The sequence below is a fragment of the Mauremys mutica genome, chromosome 5 (assembly GCF_020497125.1).
Source record: "Mauremys mutica isolate MM-2020 ecotype Southern chromosome 5, ASM2049712v1, whole genome shotgun sequence".
NCBI classification, from domain to species: Eukaryota; Metazoa; Chordata; order Testudines; family Geoemydidae; genus Mauremys; species Mauremys mutica.
The window spans coordinates 123,401,962-123,417,660 of record NC_059076.1 but is presented as its reverse complement, the minus strand read 5'-3'; the positions used below and the strand labels follow the sequence as shown (position 1 = coordinate 123,417,660).

General features: G+C 44.3%; 2 protein-coding genes across 2 annotated transcripts in view; one reads left to right on the top strand and one right to left on the bottom strand.

The window, feature by feature from the left end:
- The window catches only part of NOP14 (NOP14 nucleolar protein), a 40,246-nt gene extending 38,564 nt beyond the window's left edge, over nt 1–1,682 (bottom strand). The window contains exon 1 of the mRNA XM_045019435.1: nt 1,210–1,682. Coding sequence (XP_044875370.1) covers nt 1,210–1,407 — 198 coding nt within the window. The 5' untranslated portion in view covers nt 1,408–1,682. The remainder of the gene's footprint in view (nt 1–1,209) is intronic.
- A 508-nt stretch (nt 1,683–2,190) lies between these two features.
- Nucleotides 2,191–15,699, top strand: part of GRK4 (G protein-coupled receptor kinase 4) — a 71,818-nt gene continuing 58,309 nt past the window's right edge. Inside the window, exon 1 of the mRNA XM_045018928.1 lies at nt 2,191–2,313. Coding sequence (XP_044874863.1) covers nt 2,262–2,313 — 52 coding nt within the window. The 5' untranslated portion in view covers nt 2,191–2,261. The remainder of the gene's footprint in view (nt 2,314–15,699) is intronic.

The window sequence follows — 15,699 nt, the reverse complement described above, 5'->3', positions numbered from 1 at the left end:
GAAGGACTTCTGTTTGTTTTAAACCTGCCACCTATTAATCTGAATGCTGCCAATTTCTTGTGTTTGTGAAGGAATAAAATTCCTTATTCACTTTCTCCACACCAGTCAAGATTTTATAGACCTTTATCATATCCCCCCTAGTCATCTCTCCCAAGCTGAACAGTCCCAGTCTCTTTACTCTCTCCTCATACGGAAGCTGTTCCATACCCTCTAATCATTTTTCTCTGTACGTTTTCCAATTCCAAATATCCTTTTTTCAGATGGGTTGGGGGTGGCGGGAGGGACACCAGATCCGCACCTAGCATTCAAGATGTGAATATATAGGATGCATAGTTCTTTAGACTATAGCATTTTTCATCTGGGGGTCCCAAAAGGCTTTATAACATTAAGTCTCACAATCCTTGAGTGAGGTAAATGTCATTTTCAAGTCAGAGAAATCAAGGCATAGAGCAATCTTTTTGCTTGACAATTTTCCAGAGCAGGGATGGTTTATCAACATTTATACAGCACTAACTAAAATGGGGCTCTAGTCCTCTCCAGGCCCCTTAGACAATACTGCAATACAAATGTTCATTGTTATCATCACCACCATCAACAAGTAGAAGAATAAAGTGGCTTACCAAAAGTCACAGAGCAAGTAAATAACAAAGGCTGGAAAAAAATCCCTACTCACTGGCCTATATTCTATTCCAGGGCTATAGAGTTTGAGAATGGGGCTTACCCCAACATGACATAAGGACAGCCTTGGTGAGGTTTGTGACATCAACCTCTCTGAGCCATGCTATAGAACAGAGGTAGGCAACCTATGGCACGCATACTGATTTTCAGTGGCACTCACACTTAATTTATTTATTAATTTAATTTTAAAATGAAGCTTCTTAAACATTTTAAAAACCTTATTTACTTTACATACAACAATAGTTTAGTTATATATTATAGACTTATAGAAAGAAACCTAAAAATGTTAAAATGTATTACTGGCACACGAAACCTTACATTAGAGTGAATAAATGAAGACTCGGCATACCACTTACGAAAGGTTGCCGACCCCTGCTATAGAATCCTGTGTTCAAACAGTTTGTGTACCATCATTTGCACAGTCTGTGGGTGTGCACCACCACTGCCCCCATCTGGCAGCAAAGGCTTGCTCCAGAGTGGTGGGATCCACACCTTGTCCTCATTTGATGAGTGCCCTCCCCCCAGTCTTACCTTCTTGACAGCCTTGGACCGCGAGACGCCCGGCAGCCCCACGTCGTGTTTGGTTCTCCTCCCCAAGATATTAAACTTCTGCTTGTTGACCTTCACCTCGAAAGGGTTGTTCTTGACCAACGCTGTCCCTGCCCCACTTGGGCCCTTGGCCCTGGCAGCCACTTGGCCCTTTCTCCTCTGCTTAGTTGACTTCCCCATTGTCGTGGGTGGCTGGGGTCAATACTCACTCAGCAGCATAAAGAACCAGGACTACGGTCTTGTACAGGCTCCTGAGGTAGAGGGAATGGGCCTGTGGAGCGAGCCACGCTAAACAAAATGGCGACCGGGGGGGGCGACCTTAAACTGCCCCAAGCTGCCCCCCGCTGTGTGAACGCACCACCTCGCGCGAGAGCTTCTAAGTATCGTGAGATCTAAAGGCTCGACCAGAGTCCCTAATCAGCCTGTCCAGCGTCTCTACTGACTACCGCTCACATTACCTACAGAGCAAGCTAAGCAGCAACGCGGTCACACTTCTCGCGAGAGGTGACCTCGACATCCCGCGGGACTTAGTGGTAGTAGCGGCTAGGCTCTGTAGGAGAAGAGATCGGAGCGGTATGAACTACATGACTATATATCCCGGCATGCAATGCTCCACCCTTGCGGGTGAGAGGCGAGGAACACCCCACCGAGCGCGCGTGCTTACTACTCTTAGCTACCAATGAGCCAGCTTTGACGCAAGAGGCCGCCGGGCCGGGGGAGCGCGTTGCCTGCTGGGAGCTGTAGTCTTCGGGGCGGAGCTGTAAGGGGCGAGAGGCGGGAGAGCGCGGCATAGTCCGGCCCAGTGTGGGCAGGCCCCGCCCCGCCCGTCCCCTTTCTCCGCCCCCCCGGGCACAGGCGGGAGGGGGCGGCGAGTGAGTGAGTGAGGAGCGGGTGATGGGGGAGAGGAGAGCCCAGCACTAGCCCTCGGGGCTGGATGAGTGGAGCCCGGGTGTCCCGGCGGTGGCGGGGCAGGAGGAGGGGGCGAAGGAGGTGGTGCCTCTGAGGGGACAGGGGACTTGGTTGGAGCCCTGATCATGGAGATCGAGAACATCGTGGCCAACACGGTGCTGCTGAAAGCCAGGGAAGGTGAGCGCAGGGAGGGGGCGAAGAAGGGATGTGTGCGTGCCGGGGAGGGGCTCTGAGGGGACGGGGTGCTGGGGGAGGAGGAGGGGGCGCTGGGAAACGACTGGTGCAAGGGGGGAGGACTTAGGGTGAGAAGAGAGGGAGGCGGCAGTGCCAGGGGAGGGGGCGAGAGGGTTTGGGGAAGGGGGCACTCGAAGGGGGCAGGGAGCGGAGGGGTTGTAAAGGGGGGCTGGGCGAGGAGCAATGGCATGGAAATGTGGGGGTGACGCGGGTTGCTGTCAGAGCTAGGGAGCGTCGTGAGCGGAGAGGGGAGCTTGTTCCTCAACTTCACCAAGGTAGGATGTAAACAGCCATATAATAAAGGCACCTGCCAAAGCTCCCTTGTTTAGGATTAATTGTAAACAGTTTTTAATGTTTCTTTGCTCTCCCACTTCCCTGGGTGCAAATGACTTTGCCGGATGTTTCCGAGAGATATTTTAACCGTATTCTTTAACTCAAAAAGTGATTATGGGAAGGTGGGTTACTAGCAGGAGGACACTCCCTGTTCAACTGAAATAGGCTCTAACTTTGTCAAAAACTTTAAGAAACGTTTGCCTTGTCCTCAAAATCCCTGGCAACGTAAAAAGTACCTGATGAATGCCGTCTGCAGTTTCAGGTTGAGTGTTTTACATTGCTTGGTATGAAAGTGTCTGACTGTATAACTGCAGAGAGTCTCCTAACTTTGAGAGGGCTTCTCCAAAGAGCAACCATATTTTAAATAAGTCTGAAATCTTGTTCTCTCAAATAGTTTTTTTTCTGAATGCACAGTTGCATAAGTGGCTACATGAAAGCCTCCCCAGACTTGCATAAGTGGCTGCATAAAAGCTTTCATACTACCCTTTGCTCTTAGTAGATCCTTGCTCTGAGCTCCACTGTTCTTCTCTTTGGACCTGATCTTCCTACTTTTAATTGCATTGGGTAGCTTACTGAGTAGTTCCACTGATTTCAGTGGGATGAGTCAAAGTGAGTAAGGGTGGAGGAATCTGGCCCTATAAGTTTTGCAAGTCACTCCCACTCTGAATAGGTTTGGCATGTATACTGTATGTGTATCCGGTGAAATCTGTCTTAAGCTGCCTGAACCAAAAAAAAAACAACAACAAAAAAAACAAACCAGTCTTTAGCTTTGAAATTGGGCTTAGAAAGTAGAATAATGATCACAATGTTGATACATCTCCCAATGTTAGTTAAAAAGACCGCGTCAGCCTAGATGAGTGATTTAGTTCCACTGACAATATACATCTGTAGTGTTGCAGCCTGGGTTTGGAGTTTGCATTGGAATGATCTAAGAAATGGGGAGAGTGTGGGCAGCACATGAGCATAGTAGAGCTTGGAGCCAGGTCCCACTAAGGATAGAGTGGTAACTGGGAATATTTTCAAGTGGCTGCTTAACATAGGGTTGCCTCCTTAGTTTAGATTCCACTATATATAGAATAAATTACGATGGTATGACTGACCAAAAGGGAGTTTTTACTGTACTCTCAGATGTATAAACAAAAAGATCGAGGAGTACTTGTGGCACCTTAGAGACTAATAAATTTATTTGGGCATAAGCTTTCGTGGGCTAAAACCCACTTCATCAGATGCATGTAGTGGAAAATACAGTAGGAAGATATATATAAACAGAGAACATGAAAAAATGAGTGTTGCCATACCAACTCCAATGAGACTAATCAATTAAGGTGGGCTATTATCATCAGGAGAAAAAAACCTTTTGTAGTGATAATCAGGATAGCCCATTTCAAACATTTGACAAGAAGGTGTGAGTAACAGTAGGGGAAAAATTAGCATGGGGAAATAGTTTTTACTTTGTGTAATGACCCATCCACTCCCAGTCTTTATTCAAGCCTCAGATGTATAGTTTGACAGCAGCTGGCTTGATATGACCAGTCGTACTCAAGATTAAAGTATTGTGAGTAGTAATGACAGTGCATAAACATTGTTTCTATTTTTCTCCCTTTCCCCCTTAGATAGATATGAGCAAGTACAACATATTTTGGCTTGGAATCCTGATCCCTTGATCAGTAGGGAGTGTCTTATTTTCAGTCTTTTAGGTCTCTGTCCTGGAGGCATCCTGATGTGTCTTGCATTTTTCAAAGTGCTGCTCAAATAGTAATGTTTTTGTCACATGTGGAGTGCACCCATTGGTCCTGGAAAGATCTCTTTCACTGCTTTAACCAGGAACAGGGCCGTCTCCGGGCACCAGCGGAGGAAGCATGTGCCTGGGGCGGCATTCTGTCCATTCTTGGGGCGGCACAGTCCGGCAGCCTTTTTTTTTTTTTTTTTTTTTTGGTGGGGTGGCAAAAATGGTAGAGCCGGCCCTGATTAGGAACACCCCACATCAGCTTAGTTGCTGTCCCCTTTATCCTGAGTTGGTGTGAGGGCTGTGAGTGCATGAAACTGACTCATATGCTGTAGTGATGGATGCATAAGAAATAAAGTTAATCTTCACTTGAAGAGAGCTGGACAGGTGAGGCAAAAACCATCCAGATCTCTGAGACATCCTCTCCTTCCCTGCTGCCATTTTTCTCATCTCTCAATGCATGGTATGAAGGGGCAGGAGAGACTAGAGAAGTGCATAGTTGCTGCTTCTTACATAAAGGGTCAAATCCTTAGTTGGTGTAAGGCGGCGTAGCGCCAAGGATCTTGCAGATAATGTTGGAGTACATCAATAATTCATCCTATGAAATGGGGAAATTGCATGAGGTTCGATAGGAGCAGGTTACATTACATTTATTAGAGCATAAATATTTCACTTGAATTTGCTAATTATTTTTCCTACTCTACTGTGCTCTTGTGAAAAGTTAAACCCATTTCCACTTCCCAAAGCCATGATAGAGGAAAAAGGACTATGTTCTCAATTATGGACTGCACAGCTCTTTTAATCCGAGACTTTCTCATGACACAGATGGGGGTAGGCAAAATATTAATCTTAAAAGCACTTTACAGACACTAATCCTTCACATCCTTGTGAGGTAGATGGCTGTTAACCACATTTCACAGATAAGGAAATTGAAACAGAGGTGTTGCGTGCCTTGCTCAAATCCATAGAAAAGGTCTACTTCAAAGTGTTGGTTAAAATTCAGGAGTTCCTGACTCTCAGGCGTTGTTTACACTAGCACTTTTGTTAGTCAAGGGTTCGGGAAAAAAAACATACCCCTGACTGACACAAGTTTCATCCGCAAAAGCGCTGGTGTGGACATCATTATATCAGTGAGAGAGCATCTCCAGCTGACATAGCTACCGCTGCTTGTTAGGGATGGTTCAGTAATGCTGGTGGGAACGATCTCTCCCGCCCCCATAGAGCGACTGCACAGGAGACCCTACAGCAGTGCAGCTGCAGCGGTACAGCTGTGCCGCTGTAGGGTCCATAGCATAGATGCAGCCTTAGATGCTAAATCAGATCACTAGACCATGCTTCGTGCTGGCTTGAAACTATCAGATCTGGTGATCTCTAAGAATGACTTCAAACAAAATAACTTCCCAATTCTTTTCCTCTTTTTTGTTTGGTTGGCCCTAATGATGTTGGCAGTTGATAGTACAAAAGTACTGCCAACTGTTTGCCAAATAAGTGTAAAGTGTCAACATAGCAGCAGAAACAATCTAGAAGAGATGTGTGGGTATGGAAACACTTGCTGCTTAAAGTATGGTTTGCTTTAATGAATCAGAAGGAATAATTTAAAATATAAAATCAAATTAACTGAATTTTAGTTAAACTCTCAATTAGCCTAGTCACTGAATAGCCAAAGACTTTGATTGTCTCCTAAGATCTTTGCATAATATGCCTTTACTTGTGTCGCTAAATTTATATTTCAATTTGCTTGACAATGATGCCAGTCTTTATTAATCCATTAGTCCAATTTTCCCTATAGCACCTTCATGTTTTCACATTATAGCCAAAAACAGCTGAGTCTAGAAACTCTAAATTTGTCCTATATACTTCTCATTGAGGACTAGTACCTTGGAACAACATGGATCACCTCTTCTGCATTCATGATCACATACCATCCGTGTAGCAACTACAGCAATTCCTTGTACGGGAAAATATTCACTGTAGTTTTTAACGTCTTTTTACATAACTTAGCAGCTGGGCAATAGCTCATCTTGTATGTCTGGCCATTATGTTCAAAGACAGGACTTCCTATTACTCCTTGGTCCTACCTCACATTCTTGTAGAAATCTGCCTGGCTTATATCTAGGTTAGTGATGCTTTTATTTATTTATTTTTAAAATCAAACTGGGATAAATAAATAATAATAACTGGGATAAATAAATAATAATAACTTGGTCCTTCACTAGCAGGACCAAGTACTGACTTTGCCCCAGATCCCTAAGTGGCTCCCTCAAGGTTTGAACTCACAACCCTAGGTTTAGCAGGCCAATGCGCAAACCACTGAGTTATCAGGGTAAGGAGACCTCTTCTTCCCTCCCCACTACATTAAGAATACTTAAAAAATCATCAGAAGAAATGGAAATAACACTTAAGGTATTTAGGGGGTTATTTATTTATTTTTTAAGAAAGGTGTGGCAGGGGAGAGGCAGGGGGAGAGGAATTCAAGATAGCTCAAGTATGGAAAGTTTCATCTGAAAAAAAACCCTTGTTTGCTGGAAGCGATGAGCTATTATTGCAAAGAGAGAAATTCTAAAGAAAGCTGGAAAGCTGCTTTGAATGCAGTGGGCACTACATTATGTACTATATAAGCAACTGAGGTAAAAGGCTGTACTAGTGTAAAAGCAATTATGGGAGCTATGAGAGGAAAGCCAGAATGCTTGTAACTGCATGAAAAAATTGTACATTTTTATACATAACTTTCCTGTGCAGGGATTTTTATATTTAAAAGAAAAAATAGTTGGATTACTTCTACAATAAGTAATATTTACAATAAAATGGGGAAATTAATACTTATACTTACGCTTGCTTTTTCTAGGAAAAATGTTTCATATAATATTAGGTTTCCTGGAAGACATGAAGAGGGAATCCATGGGGGAAGGCGGGAATAATTTATCAAATATAAACTGATTATTCTGAAATAATTTTGTAAGAGTTCAGAAAAGCCATTTAGTTCTTGTTCTGTTACTGCTTTTGTATCAATAATTTGTTAGTTTTATACATCATTCACTAGCTTGCTACGTTTTTGAATATAAATATGTAGGCCTCATATTCATTTCAGTCTTCTATAAGGCAAATAAAAAGAAATGTAGTGTAGCTTGTGATAAATTGCTTTCCTTCATAACACTAATGTATATCTTTATCTTGCTCCTTTTTTCATTGCTTAAAGCAATCTGGTGTATAAATACTCCAGAGGAAGCACCTCTTAAATGCATTGGGCCCATTTACACTCACTTTATACAGCCAAAGCTGTATAAAGAAAATTTAGATGTCTAAGGTGTTGTCTACACTTGAAACACTACAGTGGCACAGCAGCAGCAGCCAGGGGCAGCAGGTTTGTATAATTTTTGGTGGTGCCCAGAACAGGTCAAGTCCTGCCCTCTCCCCTCCCCCCCCCACACCTGCCTAAGGCTCTGGGAGGGAGTTTAGGTGCGAGCTCTGGGCTGGGGCATGGAGTTGGGGTACTGGAGGCGGTGTGGGGTGGAGGCTCTGAGAGGGAGTTTGGGTGTGGGAGGGAGTTTGGGGTACGGGCTCTTGGCTGGGGCAGGGGGTTGGGGTGTGGGAGAGGGTGAGGGGGGTGGCGCTTACCTTGGGCAGCTCCCAAAAGGGATCTGCACACCCTTCTGGCAGCAGCTCCTAGGAGAGGGGGGTGGGGGATCTCTGCATGCCACTTCCTGTAGGCACTGCCCCCGCAGCTCCCATTGACTGGAATTCCCTGCCAATGGGAGCTGCGGAGTCAGCACTTGGGGCAGGGGCAGCACACAGAGACATACACCCCTCCCGTGACCGCAGGGACTTGCTGGCCACTTCTGGGAGTGGCGTGCAGCGAGGGTGGGCAGGAAGCTGCCTTAGCCCTACTGTGCCGCTAGTGGTGGTGGCAGTGGCTGGGGGCCCCCTGGCCCTTTTAAATTGCCCGGGGGCAGCAGGCAGGGCCAGGAGATGCTCCAGGGGAGGCGCGTGGGGACGGCAGGCAGGGCTGGGGAGGAGACCTGGCCCCAAACATTAGTGGAGTCGTGCCCCTGGGCCCTGAATATTCCTGGGGCACAGGCACCATGGGCCCATATAACTCACCGGCCCGGCAGCAGTGTTGCAGCTGTAGTGCTTCAGTGTAGACATTACCTACGCCGATGGGAGGTTATTCGCCTCCCCAAGAGGCAGTAGCTAGGTTGATGGAAGACCTAGTTGGCTTAACTGTGTCATTCAGAAATGTGAATTTTTCACACCCATCTTGAACAACATAGCTGGTCAATCTAAGTATTGACCAACTCTAAGTCTGACTGAACATCAGGCCAATTGTTAGGAAAGTATTAATGCAGGAAGAGGTTAAAGGCTGTGCATTTTCTTGTTTTTATGTTGGAATTCTACCAGTTTAAGTGCTCTATTTCTGAAGACTAAATAACATTACCTTCCTCCCTCCCCTGCCTCAGAGTACACATTTTATCTCCCATGCAAAGAGTGTCTTTGAAGTCAATTGGATTACTCCTGTATTTAAGGCAAGCAGGATTTTGCCTCAGGTAAGCAGGTATTTCTTATTATCTTGAAATACGATAGGTGGTGATTGTGACGGGTTGGATCACAGAAACCCCCTTGGGAACTGCCAACTGATGTGCCAAGACTACTTCTACCCCTGCCTTCCCTGCCAGCTTGAGACTCCAGCACCCTGTCTTGTTGAGCCAAACTCTGCTCCAACACAGACCCAGGGTCTGAACCACATGCCCCAAAGCTGCAGATTTAGCTGAAAGCAACTGAAGAAGTGTTCCTGTCTTTAACACTCAGATGCCCAACTCCCAATGGGGTCCAAACCCCAAATAAATCCATTTTACCCTGTATAAAGCTTATAGAGGGTAAACTCATAAATTGTTCGCCTCTATAACACTGATGGAGAGATATGCACAGCTGTGTCCCCCCCTGGTATTCATACATACTCTGGGTTAATAAATAAAAAGTGATTTGATTAAATACAGAAAGTAGGATTTAAGTGGTTCCGAGTAGTAACAGACAGAACAAAGTGAATTACCAAGCAAAATAAAATAGAACATCCAAGTCCATGTCTAAGAAAACTGAATACAGATAAAACCTCACCCTCAGAGGAATTTCAGTAAGCTTCCTTTTATAGGCTAGTCTCCTTCTAGTCTGGGTCCAGCAATCACTCACACCCCCTGTAGCTACTGTCCTTTGTTCCTTGGGGGTGGAGAGGCTCTCTCTTTAGTCAGTTGAAGACAAAAATGGAGGAGTCTCCCACGGGCTTAAAGAGATTTATCTTGTGGGTGGGGACCCCCTCCTCTCTCCTATGTAAAGTCCAGCTCAAAGATGGAGTTTTGGAGTCACCTGGGCAAGTTACATGTCCATGCATGACTCAGTTTTTACAGGCAGCAGCCATTGCTCACATGCTACCTTGAACACCCTCATGTAGACTTCTTATGTGGATTGGAGCCTTCCAAGATCCATTGTCCCTTAAGTGCTTCTTGATTGGGCACTTAATTTGCACATTCCTTTCTCAAGAAGCTGACCAAATGCTTTACAAAGGCTACTTAAAAATTAACTAAGTACACAGATAATATTCATAACTTTGAACACAAAAATGATACATGCATATAAATAGGATTAGTAGATTCAGTAGATTATAACCTTTACAGAGATATGTTACATGCCATATGTAGCATAAAACATATTCCAGTTATGTCATATATCCATTCATAAGCATATTTCCATAAAGCCACCATCACAGTGATACCTGGGCAGACGTCTTCTGACATGTACACACTACTAGACCTTGCAAGTAGGAAACAAGTTCCAGTGGGGATGGTTTCTGCTAAGCCTCTGTAACTGACAGAAACATGAACAAAACCTTTCAGATTATTTCTTGAGAGCATGTGGGCAAGTGATACTGGGGTATACACAAACTTGTGCTTTTAGGTACTGTAAATAAAGATCCATACTCTCTGATCATCTGTATTATAAAAACATACAGGTCTTGAAAATCCACTCATCAGTGGTAAATGTCATCAGTTTCTGCAGAATCTAAGCTTTCATTTAAAAAAGACATTTTTAGCTTTTGTGAATACTGCTACCTTTTCCCTTTCCCTCTATAGTTTGGGGCATCCTAAGCTACCAAGTGCATCCCTCAGGTGACAGACGAGGGTACCCCATACATAACATGGGCTGCTCTGAATATATTGAATAAGGACCTGTGGTCCCATGGCTGTGAGTCAGGCAAACTTCCTCTCCATATATATATTACATGTCCATGTTTTATATATATAACTTCCTCTATGAGAGTATAATCTTCCTGAATAGAGTACTGAGATACCATCTGAAAGGAGTCTTCCACACCCAGCCCATCTCACAATTATTTCTGTAACTGACACATATATATATTTTAAAATACGTGTGTATGTGTCAGTTACAGAAATAATTGTGAGATGGGCTGGGTGTGGAAGACTCCTTTCAGATGGTATCTCAGTACTCTATTCAGGAAGATTATACTCTCATGGAGGAGGTTAGAGTACTCCTCAACAAAAAGACAACACAAGCTGTACAAGAATGGGAACAAGTTGACTCAAAAATTACAAAAGCAAGCTATTGTGATACCCACATTGTTATATTTCTGAAACTTGGCAAATGCTAGGAAACCCACAACAGAAAACTTAATGCATTCTATCTGAGATGCTTATGAAGAAAATTTGGTGTCAGCTGGTGGGATAAAGTAACCAATACTGATGTGTTATAAAGGACTGGCCATTAGACTGTAGAGATGATTCAAGAAAGAAGCTGAAGTGGTTTGGACATGTACAAATGTCAGAAAACTGTCTTCCTAGACAAGTACTTGATTGCCTCCCCCATCTTCCACTAGAGATAGCCAGGGAAAGGACAACAGATGATGTATAAGAAAACCATTGAATAAGATGGAGCTGTCTATAACTGAGTAAGAAACTTGGCATTAGACAGAAGGAGGCGCAAAGACTGGGTTGCTTTGTGTCACAAGGCATAAGAGCATCTAATAATAATAGCTTGTTGTACTCATTTGCATCTTGTTTTAAAATAGACTTTAAGTTCTTTGTGGCAGAGAATCTGTCTTCCTGTGTTTGTACAGCACTATGCACAATGGGGCTGTCTTGACTTTTGCCCTTTTTTATGACAAAAAGAGTAAGAAGAAATGATGTGGGCATGGTGGGGTCCAAATAAATATGTTTACTAAATATACTCGATATACAAGGCCTAGTTATCTATGCACATTGCTGCTCTGGGCGTTCTCTGAAACATATAGCACAGTGAGCACGCTAGAGGTCTCCCAATCTATTTAAAGAGATACTACCTTATTCTCTAAATCAGTGGTCTTTAACCAGGGGTTTGTGTACCCCTGAGGGTATGCAGAGGCCTTCCGGGGGTACAATCATTCATCTAGATATTTGCCTAGTTTTACAACAGGCTGCATAAAAAGCACTAGTGAAGTTACTATAAACTAAAATTTCATACTTGTTTATACTGCTCTATATACTATACACTGAAATGTAAGTACAATATTTATATTCCAATTGATTTATTTTATAAATATATGGTAAAAATAAGGAAATAAGCAATTTTTCAGTAATAGTGCGCTGTGACACTTTTGTATTTTTATGTCTGATTTTTTTTAAGCAAGTAGTTCTTAAGTGAGGTGAAACTTGGGGTACGCAAGACACATCAGACTCCTGAAAGGGGTACAGTAGTCTGGAAAGGTTGAGAGCCACTGCTCTACATTACTGGCTCTAAGCCTGCTTGGGGCCTGCAATGCTAGCATAATATAAATTATTATAAATGCCTCAGACCATAAGTAAGAATCAGATCTGGGATGTTAAAACACTTTTTTTAAATAATTGGGATTATGTATATAAAGTTGAAGTTATGTCTGTTTTGTTCCACTTCATCCTGTTAATTAAATATCTCTACTGGATGCTTTACAATAGAATGTGGTCTACAGTTACATTAGTTTATATTCTATTGAAAAATAAGAATACTAAATTCTAGGTCAGATTAGCTAAACCTAGTTTAAACTGAGGTAAATTTACTGGATGAGCAGGCTTGAGGGAATATGGGAGACTTGTAGGTTATGGATACTGGTTGCACAAACTAAAATGTTTATGCATTAGCATTTCTAACTGTTCACTGAGATTGGACATTCAGTTGATATAAAGGACTAATTACTTGTTCTAATGGCTTCAGCTGTGGGTTTTGTGAGTTATTGTGCACATAAACTAGCCGCACAAATGTGCACATAATGTTATATGAATTATTTTAAAAATCTAATGCACTAAGTCGCTAAAATCCAGATCTGAAATTCTTTCTAGATCTTTTTATTTTTTTAAACAAAGAAGATCAAAATACAGCAGTTTTTCTACAGGCTGTCCCAAAAAGTTTGACCCTAAAAGGGCCACTTCCTGATTTTTTTTCCTTCTGGCTTTTGTAAGGACGTATCCGATTCACACAACTATTCCATCCTGTCAGTTCATCAAAGACCATACTGAGTAATGTGAAATAGGAAGAGAGAAATTAACTTGCCTTCCCTGCATCTGTTTCTTTGGTGTTGGTTTCATTATTGCTTTTAACATATTCTGCGTCTAGCACACATTTTGCTTATACAGGTGGGACTGGTACATCTGCCAGTTTCTTGCTGTTCTTAACATTCAAATAGTCTCAAACTTGACATCTACAAACAAAATAATTCTGCACTGTATGTCTGTCTTAAATTGTGGTCTTGGTCATACTGTGGATTATCTCTATAGCTTCACAGCCTACAGAAATGTTCTGGTCAAGGCAGATGAATACCTTTTGAATATTCTGAGATAAAAGATGTTAGAAAGTTTTGATCAGTTTGAAAAAGCAATTTCACTCTCTTCTTTCTGTCCTTGTAAGGGATTGTTGGGAGAAGTAGCTTTTTCTCCGTTCTGAGGGGATAATAAGGAGGTGATGTGTGAGATGAGTAAACTAATGTTAATCTAAAGCAGTGGTTTTCAAACTTTTTTTTCTGGCGACCCAGTTCAAGAAAATTGTTGATGCCTGTGATCCAACAGAACTGGGGATGAGGGGTTTGGGGTGTGGAAGGGGCTCAGGGCTGGGGCAAAGGGTTGGGGTGCAGGGGTGAGGGCTGTGGGGCTGGGGAAGAGGGGCTTGAGGTGCAGGAGGGGGCTCTGGGCTGGGGATGAGAGGCTTGGGGTGCAGGAAGGGACTCTGGGTTTGGGGGGGCTCAGGGCTTGGGCAGGGGATTGGGTTGTAGGAGGGGGTCAGGACTCTGGGGTGGGGGTGCATGCTCTGGAGTAGGGATGGGGATGAGGGGTTTGGGGTGCAGGAAGGGACTCAGGGCTGGGGCAGGGGATTGGGGTGCAGGGTTAGGGCACAGGCTTACCTCAGGTGGCTCCTAGTCAGCAGCACAGCAGGGGTGCTAAGGCAGGCTTCCTGCCTGTCCTGGCACCGTGGACCATGCTGCACCTTGGAAGCAGCCGGTAGCAGATCCAGCTCCTAGGCAGAGGCGCGCAAGCGGCTCTGTGCAGCTCATGCCCGCAGGCACATCCCAGCTCCCATTGGCCTGGTCGGCAGTGCTTAGCAGAGCCACCACGACCCAGTGCCTTACATTCCACAACCCAATACTGCATCATGACCTGCAGTTTGAAAACCACTGATCTAGAGGAGCAGTTGTATCATGTAGGCAGGGCTGATGATTGGCTAGGGAAGTACAATGCTGGATGGAGCACAATGTTTGATGATAGTAAGTTGGAAGTAGTGGATGTTTGTTGGTCAGCATAACCCCTAAAACAGGTCCCATGGATCTTATATTTTGTATATGTGTACGGGTCACCTCATTCAGAATGACACAAAGTGCTTGAAAAAATAAATACACATGAATGGAAAAATTTACCAGATTCCACTTGGTCAGAAGACCAATCTTACCAGCCAAATGTAGACATGAAATATAAGGGGAGGTTGCTGTGATTTCTGCCAGGATACAGCCCCAGACTCTTTTGGGGGATCCTTTCCTATCAGCTTCTGGTTTGTGGGGGTCTGATAAATATGAAACTATTGGAAGAGGGAGAGAATTTTATGTCTTTCTTGCTCCTTCCCCTTCCCTCTTAAAGCCTCCAAGCAGCTTCTAAGGGGATGTCTCTACTCAACCATTCCACACAGCCTGCTGAGAGGAGGCTTGTGTGATGGGGTAGAGTAATGAAGAAGGAAAGTTCCTTTGACTTGCCAGCAACTAGAAGGCGTATGGAGCTTCCAATTTACCAAAGGCTAATATAAAAGCCTCCAAGAAGGGTGCAACAACAGGATCCTGGTAGAAATCTTGGTTGCTTCTACTTCGAAGCAGCATGATGTAATTGAAGGCCGCAAAGAGTTATGGGGGTCAGGGCAAGAAATAGCTTCTCTTTGAGTCCTAGGCTGTGGCTACACTTAGCACTTCAAAGCGCTGCCGCGGCAGCGCTTTGAAGCGCTAAGTGTAGTCAAAGCACCAGCGCTGGGAGAGAGCTCTCCCAGCGCTGTCCGTACTCCACCTCCCTGTGGGGAATAACGGACAGCGCTGGGAGCCGCGCTCCCAGCGCTGGGGCTTTGACCACACTGGCGCTTTGCAGCGCCGCAATTTGCAGCGCTGGAGAGGGTGTGTTTTCACACCCTGCTGCAGCGCTGCAAATTTGTAAGTGTAGCCAAGCCCCTAGATAGTTTAGATATTTGACTTTTTTTTCTAAGCCCTGTACAGTGTATTCTGCTTCTGCATAAAATGCCTAACGATTTAAAGACTGAGTTACTGTACATGCTTTAATGTAATATGATCTGATTCTTTGCACCAACTCAATTAAATAATAGAAAGAATAAAGGAAGAAGTCCCCTTATATTGATATGTTATGATTAAAAATGTAAACACAGAATTGTCAGAAAATTAAAAATTGTGATTCCCTCAGCTTTATTTAGACCAGGGTTTCTCAAACTGGGGTCGCCGCTTGTGTAGGGAAAGCCCCTGGGGGGCCAGGCCGGTTTATTTACCTGCCCTGTCTGCAGGTCCGTCCGATCACGGCTCCCACTGGCCGTGGATCGCTGCTCCGGGCCAATGGGGACTGCTGGAAGCAGCACGGGTCGAGGGGCATACTGGCCACCGCTTCCAGCAGCTCCCATTGGCCCGGAGCAGCGATCTGTGGCTAGTGGGAGTCACGATCGGCCGGACCCGCAGATGGGGCAGGTAAACAAACCGGCCTGGCCTGCCAGGGGCTTTCCCTACA